Source organism: Melospiza georgiana, chromosome 17, assembly GCF_028018845.1.
Source record: "Melospiza georgiana isolate bMelGeo1 chromosome 17, bMelGeo1.pri, whole genome shotgun sequence".
Classification (NCBI taxonomy): domain Eukaryota; kingdom Metazoa; phylum Chordata; class Aves; order Passeriformes; family Passerellidae; genus Melospiza; species Melospiza georgiana.
The window spans coordinates 1,740,113-1,752,909 of record NC_080446.1 but is presented as its reverse complement, the minus strand read 5'-3'; the positions used below and the strand labels follow the sequence as shown (position 1 = coordinate 1,752,909).

The 12,797-nt window shown below is 43.3% G+C and overlaps 1 protein-coding gene across 3 annotated transcripts in view; it reads right to left on the bottom strand.

Annotated features, from left to right (window-relative positions):
* The window catches only part of TSHZ2 (teashirt zinc finger homeobox 2), a 208,787-nt gene that overhangs the window by 77,562 nt on the left and 118,428 nt on the right, over nucleotides 1–12,797 (bottom strand). The window contains exon 2 of one of the 3 annotated variants that reach the window (XM_058036074.1): nucleotides 1,161–4,239. In XM_058036074.1, the coding sequence (XP_057892057.1) occupies nucleotides 1,169–4,239 (3,071 nt within the window). In that variant the 3' untranslated portion in view covers nucleotides 1,161–1,168. The remainder of the gene's footprint in view (nucleotides 1–1,160; nucleotides 4,240–12,797) is intronic. The other 2 variants (XM_058036075.1, XM_058036076.1) reach the window with 2 other exon arrangements.

The window sequence follows — 12,797 nt, the reverse complement described above, 5'->3', positions numbered from 1 at the left end:
CAGTAATGAACACCTTGGAGAAAACCTGGATCTGCACATGGTTGTTCTGTGAACACAAGCAGAGCCTGAGTCTGCTGGAGGAATTGCTGGAAACAACTAAACAGAGCCCTCCTGGAAAAAAAACTGGTTAGAACAAAAAACTTCTGTTTGGACTTTTAGTTGATGTTCTGCATATTTATTTCAATCAAGAATATTCAAGTTTGTGAATCAAGTAAAATTAAAAATGCAAAAATGGTGTGGCATCTGAATATTACATTACATGTTATAAACATTGGTTGTGGCAACTGGTGTATCTTGCAGCAAAAAAATAGCAACACTAACGCAGCAGTATCCTACTAACAGGTCTTGGAAATATTAAGCTTGTAAAAAATCTCAATTAAGCAGCAACTCCCCCAGGTTATACGAGAACTTGCACTGAAGTCAGTGATGTTTATGGATTGACTTCCACCAACACGAAGCAAAATATAATCAAACATCTTAAAGATTAAAAAAGGAATGATGGAGAGAGAGGTTAAAATGATGTGACAAAAAAGGCCACTCACAGTAGCAAGTGTTTAAGTAAGTGTAAAATATTAAAATATTTTACAAAACTGAACATCCAAATATCAACAGAAGAATAACTGAACTTCTCCATAGGAACTTTTCAGAGCTATTTGTAGATTCTCAAGGCTGTGTTTGAGATTATGAGAAACTTGGAATAATTGAGATTTTGCTAATTTGACTTTTGAATTTTCTTCTTTTTCCCCATCCAAATCAGATTTATTGGTGTGCTAGCACTGAGTGAGGTAATAACCTTTTGGGTTTCAGTGCTCTTTATCTGCTTTTTTCCATTCTCACTGCAAAGAGCAGCACTTAGTTCTTGCATTCCACACCGAAGTGCAGTGGATGTGAAATGATTTATTCTTAGGAACAAAAGAGAAATGGGCAAACAGCTATTTTGCAAATAACGAGCAGCAACATTTCTCTCTAGGGCAGTGTGGGTTTGCATTGACCAAGCTCTCTTCCTGAAAACGTTATAAAATGGATGTGTGCATGCGGGGGAGGAGTGGCGCAGCATACACGATGCATTTTATACTCTTTTCCTACTTTTACCAAAGCACGGAGCCTGACGGAGCCTCCTGGAAATGCTGAAATGAAAACTCACTATAGAGCATGCATACCTTAAGAGTTATTCTTCATCCACTTCTGCTACAAATTGTGAATGGTGTTCTGGTGACTTGCTGTGTGTTTTGCTTAGATGAAGTTTTACTGCATGTTTGCTCGCAAATGTCCGACAGCACAACTTACATTTGAACTTAGAGTCTGTGTCCTCTTCTCCAGCTATTGTTTCAGGAGACCTTTGAACTGAAACTCTGGAGATTTCTTGCTCTACCTTGGTTTGCTGCTCCACAGCCAGCCTGTTCATGTCTTTCATTTGGAAACCTAGGTGGGATTCTAAGTGGCTAATGTAAGTAGAGGGGGTTCGGAACTGAGATGCACAGTCGCTGCAATAAAAGACTGGATGTCCTTTGTCCATGTTTTTCAAAAACTTTGTTCCTCCAGTTTTCCTAAGTTGATACTTGACATTTGCCAACCAGTGGCTGATGGTGGTCATCGACAGTCCAGTGAATTTGGAAATCTGCATGCGCTCTTGTGGGCCTAGATCTGATAATAAATATTTACCTTCAGATGTCTGGAAGAGGCTGGAAGCAAACTGAGCTTGCAAAATGAGCAGATGCTGAGGGTTCCAGTTTGACTGCCTGCCCTTCCTTTTATGCAGAGTGGAGACTTCCGTGGAGACATCCTCGAAGCGTCGGACATCTATTTCCAACTTCATGGACGGGATCCTTGAGGATGCAGCAGGTTTTGGTGTGGTAGCTTTGGGAAGAACTTTGACCATGTCAGCGATGTCAGACAGAGCGTGCTTCTGAGGTGGAGAAGTACAAGATTGTGCTTGAGCTGACTCAGCTTTCTTGCCTTTGGATTTGGTCAGGTCAATAGGCTGATCATTGTTTTCAAACAAATAGTGCCTGGATACGCTTGCAGGCTTTGGTGGGGTTGGAGCGGGAGATAAAACTGGCTTCTCCATCATGTTTAGATTGGGTTTGTGGAACATGGAAATTGTGCTAGAGCTGGGGCTGCAGCTGGATTGAGGCTGTAAGGGCTCAGTGGCTTTGCCCAGGTGATTGTTCAGGACGGACTGCAGTGCGCTCAGGGGGTTCACACAGGGCAGCTCTGAGGAATGGTTGGCAGTGGCACAACCATTACTGAGAGAAGCTGCCGGTGGCTCCTTGAGGACTGGCTTTTCTTTTCCACTGTCCTCTTTAATTTTGTCTTCTTCTTTCAAGGGACTTGGTTCTGTCTTTTTTGGCTCCGCAGAGGCTTCAGCTTTGAGGGGAGGTTCCCTCTCACTCTGGCTGAGCGAGGCTGGCTCAGCCTGGACACTCTCCTTAGCATAGTCCTTATGCACCTCCTCCTTGTCCTCAGCCTCCTTCTTCACTTGAGTGCACTGGCTCACGTTTGCTGAGATAGGGACCAGAGGCATCACCTTCCACTTGGGTGCTATGGGCCTCAATTTATTGGTCATGGTTGGCCTGATTTGGAGCACCTGGGATCCCACAGGCAGGGACGGCTTGGCTGCCTCGGAGAGCTGGTAAGCTGCGTGGATGCTGGGATATGCACTCCAGCTGGGAGCTCCGTTCTGAGCTTTATTGATGGCTGTCGTGACAGTGTTCTCCAAGGACTTTAAAATGTCCCCACCACCCTTTGAACCATCTTCTAAATCTTCTTCTCGGAGGTACTGATATTTCATTGTGGGATCCAGGGGTTTCTGAAGACTGTCTTCGTACTCCTCAGTTTTCATTGCTTTCTCATCTTTATTCGCATCATCAGCTTTATCTTTTTTACTTTCTTTTTTAAGTTCAGAGGCAGGGCCGATGCATTCTGCAGATGATTTACTGGTTGATTTTGAAACGGGGCTGTCACTGGCTGGTGCTTCAGACAGCGATTGCATTTTTTCCACAGCCAAAGGATCCAGAACAAGTTGCTTTCCTTTCTTTGAAGCTGAGCTCGTGACCTTCAAGAAATGGCCAGTGACCATCATGTGGGTTGTGAGCTGCTGCAAGGTATCATGGGAGCTTCCACATTCCATACACTTCAAAATCTGGGATTTGCAGGCCTCGAACTGCCAGGTGTAGCTGGCCCCGTTCTGGTACCCGTAGCGGTTGTTGGAGGAGAGCTGCAGGTTCGCGTTCTTCTGGGGAGAGAAGGTGTCTGAGAAAGACCCTGTCGTGGAGTCGGGGGAGCAAGGCCTGTTCACATCAAACACACGTTTCTTGGCTGGAGTGACCATTTTTGAAGAAATGGTTGGTACCGGCTCCTTCAAAGGCACTTTTTGGTAATGTTTTGTTTTTATCATATGAACACTCAGATCTTGAAGGGAATCAAAAGAGTCACCACAGAACATACACTTCAGAACTTTTTGTGCATCTTCCTTGTCCATGTCCTGGAAGGCCCTTTTCCGGGGCTTGGAGTAGCTGGTAGGTCTGTGCTTGTCCTTTTTGTGGTTGTCATCCTGGTAGTGGCCTGTCTCGTTCATGTGGACCGTGAGCTCTACCAGGGTGTCGTAGGCAGCGCTGCACTGCCGGCAGCGGAACCGGCTGGCGCCCGTGAACACAGTCCCGCACATTTTGCTGCTCTGCCTGTAGAGCTGCACCGAGCTGAACAGGTTGGGCTTGGAGACAGGCCTGGAAGGTAAATTCTGCTGCAAGCTTTTGGACAGTGCGTCTTGGTGCCAATCGAAATCAGCTTTGTTCCCTCCGTTCCTGTTGTCACAACTCCTCTTTTCAGAGTTGGACAACTTGAAACCCAGCCCCAAGCCTGTCCAGTAAGAGTCCGACAGGATGTTGGCATAGACTGCTGTCATTTTATCCATGCAATCGTGTGCTTCGCTCTGGGCTTTGGGGAGGGCGCTGCTTTTGGGGTCCTGGGGCTCCCTGGAGCAGATGCTTTTGATATCTGCCACATGGTCACTACTGTCACTCAGCAGTGACTCGTTCTCCGCGTCCTGGTTGGATATGTGACTGACAGGGGAATTCTGGAAACTGAAGTTTCCTTTCTGCTCAGGACCCACTTCGTGCTCCTCATCCGTGCCAGTGTCATTGCTGCTCTGCAGCTGAGCAGTGGAGTTGTTGTCATCGTCATCTTCTTCCTCCTCCTTTATATCTTCCTCTTCCTTTAAATCTTCCTCTTGGACATAACCTGAAATGTAATGTCAATATATGAAATAACCTGTTAAAGGATAATCTTTCAGTTCCACTTTTCTGCTTTCACTATGTATTTTCTTTACTGGATTTTGTTTTAATCTATGACTATATTTTCTGTTAGTTCTGGAAGTGAAAAAAGCCAAATGATGTCTCCTTTTTGTGAAGATTGCTGCATTTTGTTGGCAGATGATCATAATTCTTTATAACTGCCAGAGATCCCGAGTTAATAATTTTCCTGTCATGGGAGTATAATTCTAACTGTCCTGTAATGGGACAGTTGGAAAATTCATATGTAAGAATTTAAAGTTTATACTAAAAGCTTCAATTCTATGAAATTGTTTTTAGCCTCAGTGAGAGAAGGGGTTGAATTTGCAAGGAAGAGAAGAAAAATAAGTGCCATAATCTTCCTGGTTCAGAGCATCATCTAGGTACAGTAACCTTTTGCCACTTGATCACCTAAAAATACACTTTAGGATGTACACAAATAATTTATATGTCAAAATACAACATCTGAAAGTGTTAATAGGCATAAATGAAACCCTTTTTTTATAAAAGTAATGTACTGTGTACCATAAAAGCAAATTGTGCTTCAGTTAAGTTTTCCTTTGGAAGGTACATACAGTAATTTATTCCTCATAAGATCCTTTGTCCTTCTCTAGGAAAAGCAGAAGTACCAGACAGCTGCACATCCCCCACAATATGGATAAAATTTGCTGCTTAATTAGGCATTGACATGTTTACTATAACCTTTACAGAAGAGTAACTTGTGCTGAGGAATTCTCTTTTTTTTTTGGTGTCTGTGTAAGATACTGACACAATCTCATGTAAGTGGGAGAAATAACCAGTTCCAGAATCTCCAGAGGCTCTACAGGGAAGGCAGAGAGGGATTCTCCATCAGGAGCTGTAGTGACACACAAGGAGGGATGGCTTCAAACTGACAGAGAGGATGTTTGGCTGGGATATATGGAAGAAATTCTGCCCTGTGAGGGTGGGCACACCCTGGCACAGGTGCCCAGAGCAGCTGTGGCTGCCCCTGGATCCCTGGAAGCGCCCAAGGCCAGGCTGGATGGGGCTTGGAGCAGCCTGGGAGAGCAGAAAGTGTCACCCATGGCAGGGGTGGCACTGGATTCTGTGACTCTGTGCAGAAAGCGCCATCAAAATTTCACAAAACCATCAGTCACATTTGTTTTAATGGTTTAGGGGTTTGGGCGGCTTTAAAAACACATTTCAGTGTCCTCCCTGTAAAAGCATTTCTGTTTATGTAAATGATTTAAATTGCTGTGGGCATTTTAAGGACAGTGGAGACCAGTTCTGCAAGACAACCTCGGCTACAAGAGATGCTCGTGTTCTTCCAACAGGGCTTTTTAGTAAGATTTCATTGGACATGAAGGGATGGAGCTGGTTAACAGAAATAACATTAATTTAAGTGGACTTTGCATTATTTATTTTAGAAGTAAAGAGTGTCTTATATCTGTACACCCACATGCTTTAAATGCAGAGTCTGTAATAAGAAGCATAAATTTTGCACGTCACACTGATGTCCATGTAATAAATTGTTGAGTGACCTGTTCTCTTCCCACCAGTTCTCCCCCAGGCTTATTCTGACATTCCAAACCTCTGAGATCCTCATGTGTAGCTGTGTTACAGGGAAGAAATAATATGAGAGAAATCCAAACTCAGTAACTGGATGAATCCTTCCTACCTTTCCTAGATGAGAATTTTTCCCACCCAAATTAAACAGGCCCAGGCAGATGTAAGATGGGAAAAGTGCAGTCCTGAAGAAGTGGGAGACTGAAATGTCACTATCATTAAGAATTGACAAAACTCAGGAGCTTTAAAGCATTGAATGGAAGCAATTTTTTGGCTTCCTAAACGGAAATGCCACTTTGTTTAGTGCTGATTGACCTCAAGATAGTGTATGTAAAAATCATGACATCAGTAAGGATAATAATATGGATAATAACAAAAAATATAATTCCAAATTATTTGGTTTCTTAATTCCTCTCTGTGTCTTTGTGATTGGATTCATGGCAACCTCAGAATCCTTCTCTAGGATGAGAGCTGCAATAAACAGCTGGTTCTTCACTCTTCAAAAAGGACATTTTCTTAGCCATTTCTGGAATATTTCCACAGAGGAGCTAAAATAAACCAGTTAATACACCTGCAAAACTGGGTTTAAACCCACCCTTGGAGCTGGGACCTTTCCCTGCAGAGAGCACCAAGCCAGGCCCCCAGGAGGTGAATCCAGCACTGACATCCAGGACTACCCTGGCAGTGGCACCAGAGTGGCACCACATTATCCATCACTCCTGACCAGAACTGGGGAGTGTCAATACAGCTTTTTGTCAAAAGTGTTCATTCTCACTGTTAACTTTTCCACCAGCGGATACTATTTGTACTCAAATTTGCTCTTTTTCCATGTAGAGAAACATTTATTAAAACACATGTACATATATATACATGTTTCTTTCCAAGACTGGAAAATTTATTTTCTGCCAAGAGAAGGGACAGTGAATCATTGTCCAGAACAACTCTGCTAATCCATGTAAAACCCATGGCACCGCCTGCACTTCTTCAGCCATACACACATTCCAGTTTTCCTTGAAACAACATCATCAGGAAAGCAATCTCACAGTGCTAGAAGGTGATCTTGTTTCCTCCTTGTCTGGCTTCAGCTCAAACATCTTTTTGTGTTTGGCAGAAGCTGTTTCTTTCTCTGAAAGGTTCCAAGCAGATAATGGATAATGACCACTTCTCATTCCTCCTTCTCCAAGATGTCGAACTGCATTAAGCACCCACAGACAAATCTTAACCTGGCTCTTTGTAGGAGTTCAGAGCTACAGTTTCATGCCATCTGAAAATCAACTGAAGAGAGAAATGGGCAGCTGGGGGAAAAATAGTTCCCTACTCCACTGCATAACTCCTTATCAAAGACATTTTGGAATTTAATGGGATTAAAACCAATGGAACACTTTAGAAAAGCAATGGAATTCTATGGAAAGAATTCTCAAAATATGAAATTTGCCATAACTGAGTGAATTATAGAATTTCAGAGTTTTTAAGGCTATGTTCAGAATTTCTATACTACAAAAATAACTTCCTGTTAAGTTCTCCAAGGTGGAAAGAAAACACAGGGAAAGATTCTTGAGAGGCTCAGAGAGCACCTGGCTCTGAATGATGGATGGAAGGGACAAAGGGACATTTCTGTCCCCTGGCCTGAAAGTCCTGGTATTCAGTTTTAGTGCCAAAGCCAGCTGCAGCCTGAAGAAGGTTTTGGACATCCTCAGAAAAGGCTGAAGATGCTCAGTTGTCTCTTTGCTGGGAGGCCAGTTCATTAATTTAAATAATGGGGCATTTTTTGCAGCTTTTGTTGCTGTTACTATTTACCATCACACCCACTCTCAGTTTGCAGTGGCTCAGCGTGGATCACCACCATGGTGATGAATTTTGTACCCAAAACAACTTGGCACCTCAAAGGAGGGATTTTTCCCAATACTCCTTCGAGGTTTTTTTCCCCTAGAAATTCATTTTTCAAGTAGTTACAGCAGCTGATACCAAGGCATGAATTCCTGCCTCTTGCAAAGTAGGAGAAGGAACACCCACCACCCTCCACTGCAGGAGGACAGGAGCAGCTTCTGCAGGAGCAAGGAAAAGAGTGGCTTCCACTCTGACTGAATCCTAACACACAAAGGCAATTCCATGAAGCCATAACTATTATTTATATACAATGCTGAAATGAAGCTATTTGGTGCTTTCATTTTGTTGTTCTTTAATTAGAGTTGTATTATAAAGTTTTCTATTAAATATCCAATTTCCTACTGGTTAAGAAGGCAAAACACCCCCGAGTTTCAGTGGGCTCTTAGCAGCAAACCAGAACAGATTATGTCCCTTACACTTCATCCTGCACAGTTATGAGCCAAATGATCAGTGGCTGGAGGGAACTGCTTGTGAGTGACCCATAAACTCAAAAACAATAATAAAGCAGAAAAAAACCCAACACAAGCAAAAAGAGAGGGGAGCTGATGTGAGCTGCTGAGCTGAGTGCAGAGGAGGGAAGGAATTATTGTGGAGGTTTTTCTTGAATATTTTTCCTTAAGGATAACATTGTTTGCATAGCAGTTACTGAATAAAAAGCAGCAAGACATCCTTTCAGTCAGTTTGAATCCATTCCATGCCAGGTCCTGGCTGCTGCAGGAAAGGATTCCACCATGGCTGGAGCCAGGAGCTCCAGTTCCTCACACGAGGGCTCTGAGTGTCATCATTTGCCTCTTGTTAAAAATATTTGTTATTTTCTACAAACTCCTGGAACTGACAATGCCATTTTTACAACCAGCTGATGGTGATTGGTGATCCCCAGATTGGATTTCCAACTAAGATGCTCCTAAAGAATGTTGTGACTGCAAAGAGCTCAACCCCCTTGCCCCAACCACCCCAGCGCCCTCCCTCACACCACACTCCTGTCCTGGCCTCAGCAGGCGAGGTTTGGGGCAGGTGTCACACACCCCAGGTGAGGTTTGGGGGGTTGTCACACACCCCAGGTGAGGTTTGGGGCAGGTGTCACACAGCCCAGGTGAGGTTTGGGGCAGGTGTCACACATCCCAGGTGAGGTTTGGGGCAGGTGTCACACACCAGGTGAGGTTTGGGGCAGGTGTCACACACCCCAGGTGAGGTTTGGGGCAGGTGTCACACACCAGGTGAGGTTTGGGGCAGGTGTCACACCCCAGGTGAGGTTTGGGGCAGGTGTCACACAGCCCAGGTGAGGTTTGGGGCAGGTGTCCCACACCAGGTGAGGTTTGGGGCAGGTGTCACACACCCCAGGTGAGGTTTGGGGCAGGTGTCACACACCAGGTGAGGTTTGGGGCAGGTGTCACACACACCAGGTGAGGTTTGGGGCAGGTGTCACACAGCCCAGGTGAGGTTTGGGGCAGGTGTCACACAGCCCAGGTGAGGTTTGGGGGGTTGTCACACATCCCAGGTGAGGTTTGGGGGGTTGTCACACAGCCCAGGTGAGGTTTGGGGCAGGTGTCACACCCCAGGTGAGGTTTGTCACACAGCCACAGGTCCCCATCCCTGTGAGCCCCACTCAGCTCCTGGGGCAGGCACAAAGGCTGCTCTCCAAGATGCAGCATGGCCTGGAAAACTCAAGGCAGACAGTAGCAGCAAATATGCTTTCCTCATTAGTCACTTTAATTGCACCACTGTAAATCACTTTGCTGATGAAAAGAGAAGCCTGAAACTTTTGTCTCCCTTTGCCTTTCTTCTGTTTTCTCTTGTCCTATTTATTGTTGTAGAAAACAGCAGAGTGGCTTTGTAAATTTACAGATTACTTCATTTAAAATCCAACTTTCAAATTATGTTTTCCTTCTTTCATTATCCTGGGTGCCCTAAGTACCAATCTAAATTTCTTTCAATGGCATGAGCTACCAATCAGAATCACAAAAAAATATATATCTATAGAAATTGAAATTGTAATGAGTCTTACCAGTGTATTGCTAGCACTTTGGTTCATTTGATATGAACTTTGTTTTTTTAAAGTACCACATGGTAAGGCTTTGAAACTTCAGTTTGTAAAAAAAACTGTAACAGCCTTACAGCCTTTGAAGTCACTACTGATATAACTCTGAACAGATCCATTCAAGTTCAACTAACATCAGACAAATGTTTAGTGTATCAGAGGAAGCCACAAAAGCAAGGATTTCATCAATATTTCACAACAGCCTCAGGGAAACTGTAGATTGCAATGCTGTAGGGCAGCTAATGGAATTACACACAAGGGTTTTGTACATTTAAAATAAGCAGCTACTAAAAAAATTACCCTTCAGTTTGATAGAAACTGTATAAAACTGCAGATGGGAAACAATTAAATAGCTACCAACATTTATCCATGTCAGCCTGATAGGTCATTTAATAACAGGTATTTCTTTCCTCCTTTCTTTTTTTTCCTGGTAGGGCAATAATAAAGATTAACATTTATGAAAAGTAGCATAAAATATAGTGCAGCCAAATGAATAATTAAAGATGCTTCTGAAGAATTTGTTTGCTATTGTATGGCCGTGAAGACTGCTCTCCAGTAATGAAGTACATTTATATTAACTACAATTATAAATAGAAAGAAGATGAGGATTATGTTTATGGACACTTGCTTGTTATCCTAAAAAAAAATAAAAATAAATCTTTGGCTTGTTTGTATTGAATCCATGGCTTATCTCATGTTCAGCACATTCTCCTGGAAAAGAGCTGGGCCTGGCTTGGAGCAGGTGGAGGAGAGCACAGGACACACAATAAACCCTGAGAGATCAACGACCAACATTTCCCTGGAGAGGCTCCTGGGCAGAGAGGAGAATTCAGCCCTGAAAGCACAAGGTTTAGTCTAAAAACAGAACCAAGGTTTAGTCTAAGAACAGATCCACAGAATCATGTTCCTCTTCATTGCTATACTCAGTGTGCAAAGAGCTTGCAGAATCAGCCCTTCACAGCTGGGTTTGGGGGTTTAGCTTGGGAAATGGCTGTTTTTGTTAATAACTGATCAATAATATAATGGAGAGAGAAATGATCTGATTACTGTTGTGAAAAGGCTGATTATTGCTTGGCCAAGCCAACTCAAAACAGACCAGCTTGGCTAAATCTAACAGAGCTCATGGAGAAGTTAAGACCCAGCTCAAGAGAGCTCCTAAACCTTTGTCCCTTTTGGGGTAAGAGTAGTAGGAATTACAGAAAATCCAGAGTTTCCTGAGGACTCAGCATGGTGATCCACTGATGGTTAGAGATGGAGCCAGCAGCGTTTCCCCATGTTTTATTAAAGCTCAGAATTCCTGCCCAGCTGAAGATGCTGCATAAAGATGAGCCCCTTGCAAAAAAGGATTGCCCAGAACCTTCTGACTTGATTTTAGAAAATATTAATATTACTTTTAATAATATTTAATAAGTTTTAAAATCATACTACTATAACCTTTGTCTAAAGAGCAGTGGGCTTTTGCATTTTGCTTTTGGATATTCAGTTCCAGTGCAGCTCCAGTAAGATCTGCTTTAAGCCAGACCTGCCAGTAGTTCTCATAAATCTGCGCTGGTTACTCAGAGCTGGTTAAATGCTGCAGCATCATTTCTCTCTCAACATCTCTTTAGATAAGGTACATAAGTAGAAAGTGGGAGTATAATGAAATCTGTCTTCTTCATTTGCCTGCTTTGTTTTGATCTTGCATTCCAGGCAATAAAAAACTGCAAATAATTTTGAAGTGTGATTTTTCCCTTGCCGGGATCACGGTGTTAAAGGAAGAATACACAGAGCATCAAGTGGCTGATTTCCCTCTTTATTTTCCTTCCTGGAACATCCTGCTTCATGTGGTGGTCCAAATGAATACCCTGCTTCTTTGGTGACAAATATGATGGCCAGCAAACATTGACTTTTGACCATTAGGCTTGCCTGCACTTGCAGCCACATCACCATCAGAGCACTAAGGCAGCATGAAGGTCATTACCCCGACAGCATCTTCCTTCCACCAACTTCCCAGAGATGTAAGCAATAAGCACTTGCAAGAGATTGATATGATACTTTGTGAGTAATTTGGATGAACTATAACACTAACCCAGTAAAGTATTATAATTTTAAATGTGTCCAGAAAATAATTGAAATTCTGGTTTAGCTTCATCATAATGCACAGTGCTGGGTATATTTAACAGCTGACTAGTTTAGCATGAATATTGCTTTACAAATGAGGTCATATTGTTTTTAAGAAACAATATTGCTATCAAACATGTTTAGGAGGAAAAGCAAGAGATTATGAGTACACTTTTAACCTTTCTGTCTCTTTCTATATCTGTTTACTATGGTGATTTAGGTGCTCACTGTTGTTTGAAGGCAAACATAGAAGGTTCTGGCATTTAAAAGAGATCCAGTAATGAGCAACTGGCAGTCAGATTCTTTCTTATTATTACTCTGTCACAAAATCTCTGTTCTACATCACTCCATCTTTGCAACACCAGTCAGAGATGAGAAAGGTCAGAACATCTCCTTCAGACGTGCAGACAGAGCAGCCAAGAGCCAGAAGCCAGCCCGGGCTGTGGGGAAAGCAGAGCCACAGGTAACAAACACAGGTAACAAACGGAGTTTCACTGCAGCAAAGCTTCTCCTCCTGCAGGCACTGCATGGGCAGAGAGGGATCACACCACTGCTGTCCCCTCTGCAGAAGGAGGGATACCTAAACAGCATTTTACACAAAATATGGACAATTTCCATTCACCTCCACGATATTTGGGTATTTCCTGCCAGGCAAGGGGCACACAGAGGGGCTGATCCTGATTTTCCTGTCTTGTTGCAGCCAACAGAGCCAAAGCTGCAGCAACTGGGAGAAGAATCAGCCTGTGATCCTTTGAAATCCCTTTCAAAATGGAAAAGCTCTTAAGGTCCTGCCTGAAATATTCTCTCTGAGAGGCACAACCTCAGGTGGCTCTGGGAGCAGGAACTTGCAACCAGTTTTGTCTGGAATTAGGGGGAATCAGCTCCTATCACCCTCTTGATTGCCAATGTAAACACACTGCGTGTTTATTATTCCCTCT